General features: G+C 40.7%; 1 protein-coding gene across 1 annotated transcript; it reads right to left on the bottom strand.

Annotated features, from left to right (window-relative positions):
• Positions 1–3349: 3349 nt before the first annotated feature.
• On the bottom strand, positions 3350–13851 carry eif5a2 (eukaryotic translation initiation factor 5A2). Its single transcript, XM_062520165.1, has 5 exons — positions 13782–13851; positions 12342–12534; positions 12102–12206; positions 9892–10023; positions 3350–6688 (listed from the first exon to the last, which is right to left on the bottom strand). The coding sequence occupies exons 2-5, from the start codon at positions 12507–12509 to the stop codon at positions 6626–6628; spliced, it is 468 nt and encodes a 155-aa protein (XP_062376149.1). The 5' UTR covers positions 12510–12534; positions 13782–13851; the 3' UTR covers positions 3350–6625.
• Positions 13852–17121: the final 3270 nt, after the last annotated feature.

Raw genomic sequence — 17121 nt, 5'->3', positions numbered from 1 at the left:
TGCTGCTCTGCTCCAAATGAGGGAACTGATCTCAGAGTACAAAAATGTCAAATCATACATGTGTGTGTGGCCCCTCCCTGCCCTCGACAAAACTACACACGGGACCCCAATGGCCTCAAAGACCATCAGAATCGCCGGCCCTACACACACACACACACTTGCTTGAACCCCATAGGTACTACCTGCATGCTGTGTCGGCAAATGCAGGCAAAACGTTTCTGTGCATGAAAGGCTGTACTACTCTGACACCTAGTGTTCATACAGCACAATGCAATGGACTTGGAGGGGTGGGGGGTCATTGGCTTTGAGAGGGCTTTTTTATTCTCCATAACATGATTTCTTACTGACCAAAGTTCCTGAGGCCTTTCGTGTGCCCTGTGAGCAGCTTGCATGTCACCTGTGGAGAGATGCACTAGAGCTGCATGGTCGCCTCGGTTACAAGGCGGCACATACTGCATTTCTAATCCTATGCTCACTCACAGGCATTAGTATCCAAACCCATTCACCAAGAAAGTGGAGTCTGGTGACTCATGAATCATGATTGGGATGCTTTACCATTGCACTTGCATCGCGACAGGCACTACTTTGAAGTCATTGGGGTCCGGCCTTACCATTCACACTGGTCAGATTCCTAATGTGACTTCCTACATCGCCTAAACTTTACATACAATGACAATACACAGCATCAACAGCCAGGAAACAATGCATGTGGGTCTGCCTTTGCTGTAAATAAATAAAAAGGTGTTGTTGCTACTAATTAGTACAATAAGGTTTGGTTTCGTCTTCCCCTGTCGTCGCTGACTGACCCAACATTTTCTTGTCTGAGGCAAAGGTCATATTAGTGAATTATCGTGTCCAAGACTAAAATCTCCCTGAAAGGAGATGTAGGATGGACGGCGACAGGCTATTAGTATCTAGCAAATGGTCAAATTGGGGGCGGAAATCAGCATATCCCACGAAGTCAGATACCAGATGACAGTAGCTCTGACAAAACAGAAGCCCATTCAGCGCAACCTCATATCCTAAAATTCAATTACGCAGGATTTCCCCTCAGAGATTGCTTGTGGGGTTTACTTTCTGCTGCTGTTGACATGAGCCTCCTGCTGGTCCTCTCGCTGGGCCCAGAGCGCCTCAAGGCTCACAATCATGAGTCCCTACTCTTGGGCTTTTAATGGGTTTCAGACAACAAAGAGAACCAACAAGAATCTGTAGCCAACTGCTAACTGTCCCACACAGGCACACATCAGACTTTTTCTCTGAGGCCACCCTTCTTCCTCTACTTTCATACCTTAATTGCAATTTACTTTTCATTCTAAAAGGGAAATCTCTTTTTCTCCTAGTCAGCTTTTCACTTTCATGCCGTTGAACCTTGGGATGCCGTAAGGCATTGCATAAATGTAAATAATTTTGTATTGTAGCACATTTTTTAAGGTCTCTCCATTAATGAGACAAATAATATATTATTCCACATTTTTCAGTATGATGCATTTTAGTATGCCTGCCAAATATGAAATTCCAATCTAAACATGCCAGGCCATGAAATACTGAATTAATGAAACATAATTTAACAGGTTTCTAAAACACGATCAAGTTAGTTTTAATGTCCTCAAATAGGGTATAAAAAGGTGATTTTGTTTCACAGTAAGATATGTTTTTATATATCTACTAAAACTTTTCTTGAAATTAAAATCTTGCTTGAAATGAAGTGTCAGTGTGTCCCTTTACTGCAGTTTCAGAGGCACCTTAATTTTGGCAGTTACACCCATATTTCCTTGACTTCCTCATGTGAAGCATCAAAAAATGAGACAGTATGCGAACAATTGTCAAAACACAGACAAAAAAATTTTTTCCCAGTAAGTTTATTGCTAATTAATTCCTTTTTTACCCTCCTATCCCACCTGGGGCATGTAAAATAACAATGTTCATCTTTATTACAAAATTGCAACCAACTAACAGTCTCACTGTACTAGCAGGTCCAATTTGAATCTAGTCATCTGACACCTGGGCACAACTTCTGCCTAGTCTCATCAGATCAGCTGACTGCTGGTGGAGCTCTCTGCAGTCATCTCACAGGGTAGAGAGGGTGGGAAAGGCCCTCGTCTTGGAGGTGTGGTTATGACTTGAGGAATTTGACATGACCAGGGCTTAAAGCAAGGAAAATGCCTGTGCCTGAAATCTTCAAAGTTGTCTCCTCTAGTTATCTACTTTTAAATCGTAAAAAGTCGGCCTGGTCCACACCTGATTTCAGACACAGCATCTGATTACTTTAGGCCCTGTATGATGGGCACAGGGGTTACAAGACTGGCTCCCCCTGCAAGCACCATTACCAGTGGAAGATCAATGAAGTTGTTTCAGATGACCACATGGATGGGAACAAGTCCATGTTAGGAGGGAAGATAGAAAACCAAACGTCATAGAAGAGGACACCCAAGGAAGAGCAGAGAGCTCCATAGGCGTCAGCTGGTTTGAAATGATCACGGACAATCATTGAACCAAACATCCACATTACTGATTTACAAGGATTTGAGTCGCTGTTAAAATAAATGCATGTCCAGTGATATCTACTGCCATATGTACATCTAACTGAACACAGTAAACCTGAGACAACCAGGATGTTCAGAGAGAAAAGAAATTTTTTTTTTTTTTTTTATCTTCATTTTTATAAGGTAAGTCTCATGCAATACTGCCGTTAGTGGGCTATTGCCAACGTGATTAGAAGCAGTCATTCCAATTAATATGATCAATTACCTATACATGTTGTTGCCATACTCATCCTGATCTAACCAAGTTTGCATTCAGTTCAAACAGGTGTACAAGATGAAGGAAATAAGGCAGGATGCTCTGAAAAGATCTGGTTTAAAAAAGAAAAAAAAAAAAGAAAAAGAAAAAAACCCTCCATCGTCTCTATGAAACCTAGTAGGGCAGTTGCCTTCCCTCACCTTATTCAAGACCATTTGTAACACCACACTGGGTGTATTTTTTCTTCTTTGAGTCAAAGGTGCAGCATGTAGGATTTAGTGGCAACTAGTGGTGAGGCTGAATATTGCAACCAACCGAATACTAGTCAATGTCCAAACGTGAAGAGGCGATGGCGGCCATTGGCAGTCCCTCTAATGCCAGTAATTTGGTTGGTCTGTTCTGGGCTACTTTTGAAACATACAACAGGGCAAACTGAGGAAGGAGACCTGTTCCCTATGCTTAGGCAAAGGGCCTCCTTCTAAATAGACAAAAACACCATTTGTCGTCAACAATGATAATACACTACATGAAATAATACTAAATCCTACACACTCCACCTATAACCCTATACAAACTTTTATTACATGATATAGCAGGTCCAAACATGGGGAATTGGTTGATTTTTTAATGAATGGTTGTGACCGTTAACAGCTGGACATCCGAGGTCTTTATGCAAGTACACCCACAATTTCCGATGACTAAACAAGCAATGACTTGCTGGGACCTAAGATGAAGAAGAAACCATCTGCCCTATAGGTCACAAACCCAAAGTGTTCACAGAGGAACACACCAGGAATGGAAACAGATTGGAAAACCAAATGATTTGTCCTTAGTGTCAGTCTTGGAGGGAGGGGAAAAAAAAAGAAAATGGCAGCAGACACGCATACATCGTCATGTCCATCAAAAGCAAGCAGAAAGGAGTTTCAGTCCATGAGCATCTCCGCCAGATGTCTCGATATTGTAGTGTTAATGCTCTCAGGATGAGTACTTTTAGTATTTACACGTTAAGATCCTACAGTGCTATGAAGGGGCCCAAAGTGTGTCCCGAGATGCGATACAGGCCACAGAACAAACGTCCGATAAATAAGGGCCATCAATGACAGCAGTGAAATCTATGCCCATCCTCACAGAAGCTTGCTTAGATCCCAACTCTACATTTTGCACAGCCCATGTGAGTTTCAAAAACCTTATCAAGTGGAGCATTCCAGATCCTTACGCAACACTCCATGCTAGGATATCTGCGATGTACGCCTTATATTTGATTTTTTTTTCTCTCATTCATGCAATCCATATGAATACTAATGTTACAACAAAAGTGGAGGGGAGAGGAGGCAGGGGTTCCATGGGGTACAGTGTGCATTAGAACAAAGAAAGGGGGGGGGGGGGGGGGGGGGGGGGTTGACAGAATTGGTCAGTGGAAGCAATCTGCCAACGTGGGTTTTTATCCAAAAATAAAAATAATAAAAAAAGCCAAACAGCCAGCTACTTGTTAATACCCCAATGCTAGATGGGCGATGGTATATTTTGTTGGTGCAGTGTCTTACCAGATAGAGGGGGGGAAATAAATAAAAGATAGGCAGTTAAGCTCTATAGTAGAGCGCAAGCTTTCACCTCAGTGGTTTAACTGAGAGCTCTACTTCTATGGCTCCACCTAAGATGTGCAGTGGCCGGGGGTAAGGAATGCTTGATAAGGCTTCTGAAGTTGTGAGTGCCATTAGTTTTCAGCTTGTGCTTAACCAGTGGCTTCCCAAGACAAGAGGACACACTCAAATCACAGTGGAATGAATACGTATGGTTTTGGTTGGGGCAGCAATCAGATTTACTATTGAACACTTTAAAACAGCAACTTCCAGAATTTCTTAATATACATCCTTCTACAGGTGCAGAAAATAAAACATGTTGACGCTCTACATGTTGAGCTATGTTCAGTTTTTTGGGAGCTACACACTTGCATACAACAAAGCAAGAAACTAAGTGATACGGTACCAAACTGAGCTCGCTCTCAAAAAGAAAGAAACTAAAAAAAAAAAGACACAAAATATATGTTCCTTTTGAACATCAAGTGCTCACAAAATGAATACGACCACAATTTAAACTTGAGCTACAGGACTTAAATATTACACATCAACTGAAGATACCATTCCTTCAGTGTAATTTTAATATACAGTCTATCGGCCACTACAGGAAGAAAAAGGAAAAAAAAAAAAGAAGAAAAAAACTTTACACATTAACCTCCAAAAAGAGCCAGGTTAATGAAGTGCTAAGTGTTTATGACATTGAAGTATGGCTTGGGGCACACTGCTTAAGTGTAGTGGTCCTGCAGGGTCAACCCATTGCAAATGGGAGCACTGTTGCCTCTAGACTGGTCAAGTGAAATGTCACCATACCCAATCAATACAAGGAAGAATTGCAATTCCTCTATATTCTGACAGGAAAGGGGGGGGATGCAATTATCGTGATTACTGTAATCTAAGAATCAATCCCCACTTCTGTAAAAGCCCAAGATTCCAGGGGCCAATCACGTAGTCCTTGAACTGCTCTAGTGGGTTAAACACCAAATACTGAACTCATGAACGTAAACAAGGAGACTTTCATTGCCTCAATTTCTCAATCAATGTGGAAAAAAACAATCTTGAAATACTTTAAATGCTTTTTTTTTTTTTTTTTTTTTTTTTTTTTTTTGAGGGGAGGAAGGGGGTTTACAGTTAATGTTAACTCTCCTTAGTCTGGTGACAAAAGGCCTCGAGTGAGAACAAAAATGCAAATATTCATTTCTCCTGGCTGCCTTCTCCTCAAGCCCATAACAAGGTGCCAGCGCAACATTCAAAATAAAAAATAGCCTAGCTACCTAGATGACCAATACAGGCTTAGAGCATGGTGGTGGTAGGTTTTGTTATTTTTTTTTTCCAAATACAAACCGCCAAACCAACTTTTTTTTGTTGTCGTAAATCAGAGGTACATTGTGCATGGGGCAAGCTCACCCGTGGCTGTTTCTTAGGTTTCATTTTCTCCTTCATTTTGATTGATCTAGACTACGAATCTGTTTAAGGCAGACTGGGCCGTGGGGGAAACACTGCTGCCAATCAGGTGGAATGCGCTGGCAAGGTGATCACTGCACCGTTGCGTCTGCTTCAGGAAGCTTGCTACCTACGACCAAAATCAGTGATGGAGGTAGGTCTGGGGAATGTGACGGGGGAAGGTGGTGGCGGTGGTGGTAGCTCGGTGGCATGGGGCACGGGGCAGGACTGATCTGAGCAACCATGCTGGGATTGAAGCCTGCCATGACAACAGAGATGCATCCGCTGGATGAAGTGCTCTTGCAGCATTTCACAGCTTCCGAAACCAAGCATGCTCCCCACCGAAAAAAGGAATGATAACACGGCAAAGAAGGATAGGAATGATAACATGGCAAGAAGGAAAGGACACACATTTCATGTATGTTAATTTGTGATTTTCAAAGGGAATGTTGACGCGGGGGGTGGGGGGTGTGAGCCTAGTGGATATTACATTAGTGGAATGGAACAGAATGGGGAGGGTGGTGTGATGTATGTGAATGTGTGTGTGTGTGTGTGTGTGTGTGTATATGCATGTGTGTGTGTGTGCGTGCGTGCGTGCGTGCGTGGTGTTGGGGGGGGGGGGGGGGGGTGTGATGAAGTGGGAAGGAGTTTGATGGGGGGGGGGTTGAGATGCACTCAATGGTTCGGGAGACAACCAATCAGCCATCAGATTAGGAGACGGTATGGGAGAGGGTCCAACGCGGTTTTGGGTTTGAACTGAAATGATTCAAGGTTGTTTATCCAAGGCCGTAGCTTTGGTGCCACTTCAAAACCAACACTTTAGACTTTCTGGTTATAGGCGTTAGCCCAATCAGCCCGCCCCTGCCTGGTTACTTGGTCATGGCCTTCACCGCAACAGCACACTCTTCTCCCATGGCAGACAGGACTGAGATCTAGAGAGGGAGAGGGAGAGAGGGAATAACAATCAGAGATAAGCCAATTTTTGACTTTTCATGTGATGAAGTGTAAATTTAAACCCCATTCTTTCAGTATTATGGTAAATATCCTTGACATAAATATATAAAATCACCAGGAAATATTTCAAATTTCGAATTTGGACTAACTAAATTTGCTAAATTGACCCAGATTTGGCAGTTGGTGATCACATATGAGGACACTAAAAGACTGAGAACAATCAGCTCAAGAGTCCAATAAGCTGAATCACCAAAATCTACATCTTACTCCGAGGCAGATAATAGAACGAGTGATGAGGTTTAACACCACATTTTAGATTTAAAAAACATTCTGAACGACCAACGTCGATGGGCGGGATGAATTCCAATGAGATCTGTTGCTCCATGACTGAATTACATAAAATATGGTTAAAGTTGGCATTAGCAACCAGTTCAGAGCTGATGGGTGACAAATGTCCCAGGCTTCTGCTTGGGCTAGTGAGTCACAGTAGGTTACAAGTTAGGCCCCAAATGAAGAACATAAAGGATAGAGAAATCAGTCACGTAGGAATTTGTTACATGTGCGTGGTATTCTGTGCATACCTGACAACAAAGGGACCAAGTGGAGGCTAACGGTTGTGGTCAAATAGTCTTTTAGCTTAGGAAGGTCCCGATCATGATTCCTAATCAAATAGCCTAGTTTTGAGAATTCTCTTAAGACCAAGGCTGTTTTTTCCTAAGAGCTTATGAATTCATCTTCATATCTTGGAGTACATACTTAATAAATCACGGCTACAGACTAACTTAATCTGCCACATAGACTACTTACAGATTGTGGTATTGTGCTCGATAGTATGTTTAACCAACCAATAAAGTTGTGCAGTGCTCACATTACATGTTAAACGTACCAGCCCAGTTTAACATTTGCTTTACAGTAATTTCCAGTGTATAAGTCGCATTTTGGTTTTATGCCAGTTAAAAGAAACAAAACCATATTAATACCATATCAACTATGCCCGTGAATTAACCTCAAAGCTGAAGAAATTGTGCAAAATCAAAGTGTAAGCCGCGGCTACTAGTAGGAAAATTACGGTACTGATAGACTTGTCCTTGCTATACTGATAAAAGCCTGCACATTGTTTTACCTTTTACTGATCTAAATGGTTCAAACTGCACGTAACTATCTATAAATGACTTGTCTGTTATTCGCTTATCTCTCAAACTCGTATCTTGTATCTGATTTCAAGCGAGGCAGGTGTCTTGCTATAGGGGAATGAGTAAGTGCAGTGTCAAGTTAGGATATATAATATATGTATATATCTAAAATGAGCAAGATCATTTGCATAATTGTGAGTCAGGGATTTTTTTTTTATTGTATGTACCGTAGAGTCTTGTGTACTTTTGATTAACATAGAATTGATTATTAATATTATCAAATACTCAACCAATCAATTGAGGTCAAGGGAAAGTGGTCAGAAAAGGATGATGGAACAGAGTATCCAGCTTCCAAGTCTTCATGCCACTTATTTTTTTAGAATACATGCTTGACTACACTAGAAAGTTTGAAAATCCTTCAAATAGATTGTAGGAGGATTATTTTTTAAACAAAGACTTTCCAATCCATGGAAATGCATGATGCAGGTAGCCTGGGTGTTCCCATCCTGCCTTGCGCGGTGATTTCATTCACGCTGCTAAGGCAGTCTGGAAACTACCCCCCCAAATGTTGGACTGAGATGGGGGACCAATCACACAGGAGGGGAAAGCAAGACCATGATGGGCTATGCACAGACACATTTGATAGACATCCGTGGCGCCCAATGAACAGATCTGGGCATTTTTTCGAATACGAGAAAATTAACGTCTGGTTGCCAGACCACGTCTCATTTGAAAAGTGGTAGGCGCTAGCCAGGCTATGATGCAGGTGCATTTCTCCATCTAATGCATGACTTAAAAACTTCTCTATGCTTCATCGTCAAATAACTCTACAAAATAAAATACTGGATGTCCCATAGTGTACATTTAACTTATATATCACAGATATATCATTAACATTAATGAGGATTCAGAACATTATAAATATGCCACCACCAACCTAAAAGACTTGCTTTATGTGAAGTCAATGACTTATTGCACCTTTTAACAACAATCACTGCCTTAAACATATTCATCTCCACCAGACCAAACAACTCTATCATTGACAACTGCGGAGTTATAAATCTGTTCCGTCACTGAAGGACTTCAAGCCATATGGATAATTTCACAATCAGGGTAAGCACTTTATTTCACAATGCCCAAAAGTTAAACTTAAAACTTTCTTGAAATAGCATTTTTGTCCTTTTCTTTAATCTAGATCTGCTGAGGAATAAAACCTTTATCATTGCATCTGGTCGTTGACAATTCTTGATACTAGGAATGTAAAGGTACATCTATTCACACTAAACTGTTTAGGTGCAGAACAGGCTCAAAACAGACGTACAGAATTTAGTCTTTCATAGTAATCAATCGTACACTATTTGCAGTGCTGATCATTGTTGAATTATGATAACTCTCTACCCTGGGTGTTCCTATGCTGACTTGTGCACAATTTGATTCATGCTGTTAAGGCAGCCTGGAAACTAACACCCTAATTTGTGCCTGAGATAGGGGACCAATCACAGAACAGGAACGAAAGCAAGACGATGAGCTATGCACAGATGCATATGATCAACATCCGTGGCGCCTAATGAACGGATCTGGGCAGCAAGTAAGATATTATTACTATAATGTGTTGTAATGTAGTTTTAAAATGACACAGGATGTAAATGTGTAAAAGGTGTTATTTTGTGCCATTGAATGGATTTTTTGCACTTTTTCCAATTGTCAAGTCTAGTCATTAATTACAAAACAAAGTTATCCAACATAATCACTGATTTTGAGGTACACCGACATGTATGCAGGAAATATTTACTTCTCTTTTTTACTACACTTGCAATGTTACTATTACTACTCTGCATACATCCGTACATACCTGTATACTTTTTGCATCCATATTTATTACATTTTTGTAATATTATTGTTAATACACTGCATAAATCAAATCTAGTCACGAAATTACCCACATGGCAAACACTCATACTTACAACTGGCTTCAGCATACAAGAGTTTGAAGTAGGTGTTTTAAGCAAATGCAAACAAAACATTTTGAACAGACAAGAAATGCTCACCATGATGTCTTCATTAGCTTCGAATTTGCTCTCAATCTCTTTTCCCAGGTCACCTTCGGGCAGTCTAAGGTCCTCGCGAAGATCTCCGTTGTCCTTCAGGAGGGTGAGGAACCCATCCGAAATGTTGACCAGCTATGTGAAGGAGCACATGGGTGAAGTTATAATCTTATTCTTAGCTATATCATATTCTTGGCTACAGAGGAACCCTGTGTTGGGCATGAAAACCTTTACATTTTTTGTTGAAAGTACCCCAATTCTAATTGTTTTGCTCACGTGTGGCACAGTCCGAATGTGTATTATGGACGTAAAGTAAAAAAAAACAAATTGACATGAATTTGGATTTGGATACTCAATTTCAGGTCTCATTCATACCCGGCGATAAATCAGTTCAGTCAGACCGACCCCTTCCATTTAGACTAGCATGTCATTGAAAAAGCCTGCAGTGTTCCATCTTTGCACATTTAAATAACTTAGCAATAACTTAGAATTTTGATACTGAAATGAAGACTGAAAATACACTAATGAAACTGTATTTACTTAAATTGGAGCCTTCTACAGCTACGTTGGAGATTACAGTAAACAACCAACCATTGAGATAACAGAAAAACGCAAACTTGCATTATTTCCAGCGTTTGCTTTCATTTATGTAACCAATTGTACACATGCAAGCTGTCTCAAGACTCAAGCAAATCAGCAAAGCTGTAAACACACGTATCGCTGACAGCAACTTTTGAAAGCAAATGTATACGTATGTATGTGTGTGTGTGTGTGTGCGTGTGTGGATCTGTGCATCAACCCCTGCCAGTGTAAATTCATCCTTAAACCAAGAAATCAGGCTCCAAATGAGGAACACAAAGCATACCCTCTTGCAGCACTGCAATGTCAGAGTAGTGCATTCCAAAGGGAGAACAAACTCTCCAGTCCATTAATGAATATCTGTGAGGTGACCGAGCGCTGCATTCTCTTAAGGAACGGCCACAACTCGGTCAGCAGCACAACTGACAGGTGTGGAGGCGAAGTCATTAAGACTTTGCTGCTGTCTGTAACAAATCACTCAACAACACCGACATCACCAAGAAAGCATTGAACATCACATTATGTTAACTTTTGCAAGCTGTGAAGATCAATACAGACTACAAACACTGAAACAAGCTCTTCCTCTAGAATGCCATCCTAACATACATTTCAGTCCAAGCATAGCACCCTAAAAATAGACAGCTGGTGCATACATGTCATGATTATTACTACACCTTTCCCTGTCTGAAACTACAGCAAAAAAGTGTCACGAAGTCTTGTGCTTTGAGAGCCAGTCACTTCTCTTCGAGCAGAGGCCAAATGCCAAATTACCCATGGTTTCCACAATGTGATAAGGTCTACATGGTTAGACATTGACAGGACAAAAAGCGGGAAAAACTAGTGTTATCAAAAGCTATTTTGAGCCATAAGTAAATAGTTTCAAACCTTTAACAAACTGGCCTACACCTGGCAGTAACCATTTTAACCTGATAGTTCGCCATATCAATATTAAGGACTTCACACCATAGGGTATCTTTTTCTATTAGGGAAACCTACTCCAAGGAGTAAGCCTTTTTCATATTTTAATCACCAAATAGTAAGATAATAGTAAAGTTGTGCGCTTCCTTGACGACAGGTGTCACATCCAAGAAAAATACCATCTACACCACTGGAAACTGCAATAGAAAGAGGTAGTGTGCTGTCAGGGTGTAATGTGCACTTGTCAGCGTGTTTCAGTAATTACATCCCCCCACACACCCACCCCCCCACACATACAACCCTTAGACCTGGCCCTGGGTCTACTTGCTTTTTGATCAAGTGTTCGCACATGTTCCCGTATACAACCAGCTATGTTGTAACTGTGCTATGTTACTATGCAGACACAACATGTGTTTCCGGGCCGGCTCCACTGGAGATTAGAACCACAGAATTCAGACCGAGTCATAAACAAAGCTGGTCTTGAATGCACATGCACATGTACGACCACATACTACGTCTATACTATTGCTCCCTAACGTTCATGTCAATATTGCATCTTCATGTTCATTTTTGAGAATGTGTCAAACAGACGCAGGATGCATGTAGAAGCCATGATGTGCATGCACTATTGAGAGAAAGTATATCCAAGGCAAATTATACCACATAGTTAAAGTACTCAGATTATATTTTACGGTTTCTTGCAAAGATGAGCTTACCTGGTAATCAACCCTTTTAATATTAGGAACATCCATGTTGTGGGTGGAAGGGCAAATATCTTCATTTTTCTTGCCAGTGAAAATATCAATTCCAACCATGTGGACCTAACAAATTCCAAACACATAATTAACAATGATTATTAATGAACAGCCATTTCAGGTCCAGTTGTTGGAGCCCACATTCAGGGCCAATAGCCAATCATCTCACATGACCTCTGAAATCACATATTCAGTGTTTACCTTGGCATGACCATGCTTGCCAGTCTTGGAGGTTGACATTTCCACTATCTTGCATGGACGTCCTTTGAGGACGACGAAGCCGTTCTTGCGCAGGGCGCTGCATTGCATGGGGTAAGTTGTGGAAGCCCCAGAGTCTCCACTGGTGAAGTCATGATCATGATCTGCCATGATGGTAGGCTAGGTGTCTGGGGTTCTGAAATCAACAAAACTAAATTAGTCATGTGCCTTCTGCCGCATCAACCCAGTGTCAGGTCATGTCATGCAAAGCCGCACACATTCTTGCAACGTTGACAGATGGTGGTGCCAATGAAACTCTATTTAGAATACAATGGTAACACATAAGCTTATGCTTTATTGTAGTGGTGCAGTCAGACGCATGATAACGGCGTTAACCTCATCCTGGACAAAGTCGCTGATTTGGCTAACCTATACATGACAAACAGCGAAAGACCAGGGCACAGCAAAGGCAGGTGAACTGAAACTAAGCTGTCAAAACAAAAAAAGGCTAACGTTAGTTCGCGAAACTAGAAACTTGCTGATGACGTCAGACCAACATGTCAGCTGAACATGTCAAAACTTTGCCAAATGTCATGAAGGCCAAACCGCTATTGAGGCCATCTGCCGAGGTGACAAGTAAGGTGAGCGTAGCAGGAATGTTAGTTACCGAGAGGGGCGATTCTAGGATTTAACGTTAACAAGCCGATTGGTGGGTTAACGATATGCTAACTTAGCTGGAGTCACGCGGCCTTCATTCAACACATATCTTCGACAACACTTCTAGCTGCTACTCCGCACAGTTTTATTTCATGACCCATACGGAGCCTTGCTAAATGCATTGCAAGTTAGTGTAACAAGTCATCTTGTCAACTAACTTAATTGCAGTGCTACATTTGACATGGCAAACAGCTGTTCTCGAAAGCTAGAATGTTCAACGTTAGCTCGGTGGCAAGTCAACTGCAACATAGTTTGCTAGCTGATAACGTTAGCATGTTAGCGCAAAGTAAATCCCCTCTTAAACAGTTAGCTAGCAGTTGCCGAATAAGTGCAAAATACAGACGTCGTGTAGTTCAACAGCTTTGCGGGTCCAGGCTGATAAAACAGACAACTGTGTAGATAAGTACAATGAGTCATGTCAGTTTCAAACTAAATATTAAAGTGTTGTTGAAAAAGCTTAACGTTACAAGGCCGCATGCCCGTTTTTCACTTCATCAGCTCGAGGGAGACACATAATAGCTAGCTAGTTAGCACGACTCCACACCCTACCGCGTTCTTCGGACAAGCTGCGTGGACTGGGGACAGGCGACAGTCATTTGCATCGGTAAACTAGCACCATTGTGTCGGAAAACTTTACTTGTCTGCATAGCAGATGTTTACATGAAGATTTCAATTATAGCAATAATATAAAATGCGATGTGAAGCATGCGCCATGCCATTTCTTACCTTCCAACAAAAGGGGTCCTTCAATGCGTAGACTCGTCTACTTTTACTGCGGCAGGGTTTTCAAGAGGGCGGGGTTTCGCTTAGGATTCACTTCCGGTACATGACGTAGCTGGAAAGAAAAGCTCCCAAGTCTATTTTTAGTTCTGTACCAACTTGCCACTTAAACAAAACAATGCAACTTTATATAGTCTATGTGTGTTTGTTGGCCACTTGTAAGTCTCTGTTTTGATAGTAAAGCCAACATGCCAGGTTTGGAAATTGCATACAATGTCATTTTGAAGAAAGTTTTCAACCTTCTGCAAACATTGGTAAGTTTAAGGCAAACCCAGACCAACCTGAATATTATTTCACCAATATCACCTGTTAAAGAGGAACTATGCAGGATTGGCGATTTCATCACTGGTTTCGGTTTCGTTTTTCGTTTTCGCTCCTTTTATGCTTGCATTTTCTCTGCAGAGCTTCCCCGACAGCTTTAGCGTGTATATTTATATGCAGTGATTAAATTGGGCCGGGGCTCTCCGGGGCTGAGCCCCGGCACATAAGCTCATGCGGTATTAGACTATGACACATGATCACAACTCATAAGCAACGAACCTTTTTCACGCTTTTCAGTTCTGATTAAACAATCTATTTTTAACAATTGACAAAAACCGTATAGTTTTCCTGATCGCAAGACGACCTCTCAAAGCTCAGTAGCGCATTCGCGATCAGAGATTCTAGAACACTAACACTTCTCTTCTACTACGTTCGCGACTGATTTGATACTTGCTCCTCAGCGAGTAGTTGAGGCTAGTGGTGCGGCACGTTTATCTGTGCTGCCCACCGCGTTCTACACAACTGTGCCTGGAAAGAGCTTGCTAACTAAAGTCATAGTGCTCACTAAAATCATAAAGGAACACTGCAAAACACTCATCTCTTATATGATCCCAGAACGATTTTCTTCGACTTGTTAGTGTTTAGAACATGTATTTTATCTAATGACACAGAAAGCATAAAGAATTGCATCCAAATATCCTTGTCATGCACTATGCAACTTTGTTTCACTCGCGTAAAACCGTGAGAATGAAGGCTAATCACCCTCACGTATTTCTTAAAGCGACAGGCACTCAATTGCACACACCACTAATGTGCAATCAATTAGAGACCTACACACCCCATTAAAGACATAACTAAGTGTAATAGTCTTGAAATCAGTACACAAATGACAAAACATTTTTAGCTACTAGTAATTATGTGTGTCTGTTTGTGGAGGGATCAATATTTACACCAACATATTGAACATTTCTCCACATGCTGATTTTTCACCATAACATTGTGACAAGATTTTAAATATTATGGCTCAACCTACCTCTGTAAAGTCAGCTAACAACCCATTAAAATGCACTAGAATGTAGCAAATAACATGTATGATAGTAAAAGAATTCTGGGGGAGGACCCCCAGACCCCCACAGAATTTTCTTCACAACAATACACAACAATAAACAATAACAATACGGTATGGGGGGCAATATGGTATGGTTATCAAATTAGAGGGTATTTTACAAATGTATATTTGGGCAGGCCGGAGGCGGGTACGGGGCAGAGCCCCCCCACATAACCATCCCAATTTAACCCCTGTTTATATGTATAGGCTATATTTAAATATATAAATTGCACGCGTGGTTCTTCGTCTCAGATTTCCAGATGTAAACAAGGAGCGATCGTCTCCTGCAGAAAGTTGCATAGGGTCTCTATAATATTATTTATAGGCCTGTCATTTTGTTTATTTTCATTATTGATTGTTGCTTTTGCATTGACATAAACACTTTGGGCGCTCTGTGCAAAATGCACTAATAAAATATGTGACTTGACTTGACATTAGGCTATTGTAAATAGCCTATTGTTATTTTTCCTAATGTAGTCTTACCAACCGTTTACTCTTCATTTTTAGCTCCGACAAGGAGGTTAATGTTTTCATCTGGGTTTGTTTGTCTGTCTGTTTGTCTGTTTGCAAGATAACTCAAAAAGTAATGGATGGATTTCAATGACATTTGCAGGAAAGGTCTAAAATGACCCAAGGAAGAAACTGTTCAATTTTGGGAGTGATCCATATCACCGTCTGGATCGAGGAGGTGGTTATTTTTTCATTTGGTCTGCGCTCTCTGAGTGCTTTTCTAGTTAACTATTGTATTATTTTGTAAGTCACTTTGGACAAAAGTGTCTAAATTCTATAAACATGATACTATTCTAGGCCCTTATAGAGGACAGCAAAAAGTAGCCTGGAAAAATATGCAAAGACCAATCACATTGCCTCTTATTTTACTCAGAACTTTTTTTATTTAGTCATTTTCATTGAAGTTATGTAAACTTAGTTTCATTCGTAAATAATTTCAACGATTTATCTTTACCCTTTGATGAATTTGAATGTTAATTCAGTGCTACCTCATTTGACATCCTTGCTTTCACAAATAGCCTATCTTGAAAACATTTGGGATATCAAACGAATATTCTCCGAAATCTCATGTGACAAGCTAGGCTATGGGTGATAGAATTATTGAAGATTCAACCCATATTTTTTAGCATTTTCCATTCCCATAACAGGATCTTTGAATACTGCATTGGCAATCATGCCATTTTCTTCCAGGTACATGGCACTGATGCTGTCGCAAACTTAGGGTAGAAAATACTGGTTTCAATAGGCCAACTGATCTTAAAAATGACAAAACAATGAAATAGCAATGATAGTGTATGGCATGCATGTAAATCATGACCTCTCTTCCTGTAAACGTTAATGAAATGGCCTGCATGCTCTGAAATGCCTTGTATAAATTCACAGTCACACCAACTCCTATTGCCCACATTGCAACATTCAAGCTTTGACAGAAATCTACATGATTGACATCAATCATTTACATATGAAAACATTACTCAGGGGCAGTCTACAATATCAAAAACAGCACACTTAAAGGTACAGGCAGCGATTCTGCAGGAAGTTGCATTTGTTTACATTATGACCAAGGACCAAACAAAACACACAAAAAACGTTGCTCCCCCCTCCTTACAGTATTCCCAGAGAAACACATTTCGTGTTTTTTTTTACAGTGTACTCTCTGAATGGACAACTGATGAGGATAATTGCTGAATATGACAACAAATGCTTGGAATCATGTATGACTACTGACTGCACCTTTAAAATGAAAAGGCAAACATGTAGTGCTAACTTGAAATGAAAATAGTGACATAATGAAGGGTTCAGATGCAAAAGCCTCTAAATCCGTCTGACCACTTTTCTTTTAAATGAGCATTTTGTATCAGGCTCCTATAGGATTTCGCCTACAAATCAATATTTCAGACCAGGAAG

This window comes from Sardina pilchardus, chromosome 2, assembly GCF_963854185.1.
Source record: "Sardina pilchardus chromosome 2, fSarPil1.1, whole genome shotgun sequence".
NCBI classification, from domain to species: domain Eukaryota; kingdom Metazoa; phylum Chordata; class Actinopteri; order Clupeiformes; family Clupeidae; genus Sardina; species Sardina pilchardus.
This window is presented reverse-complemented; position numbering and strand designations above follow the sequence as displayed.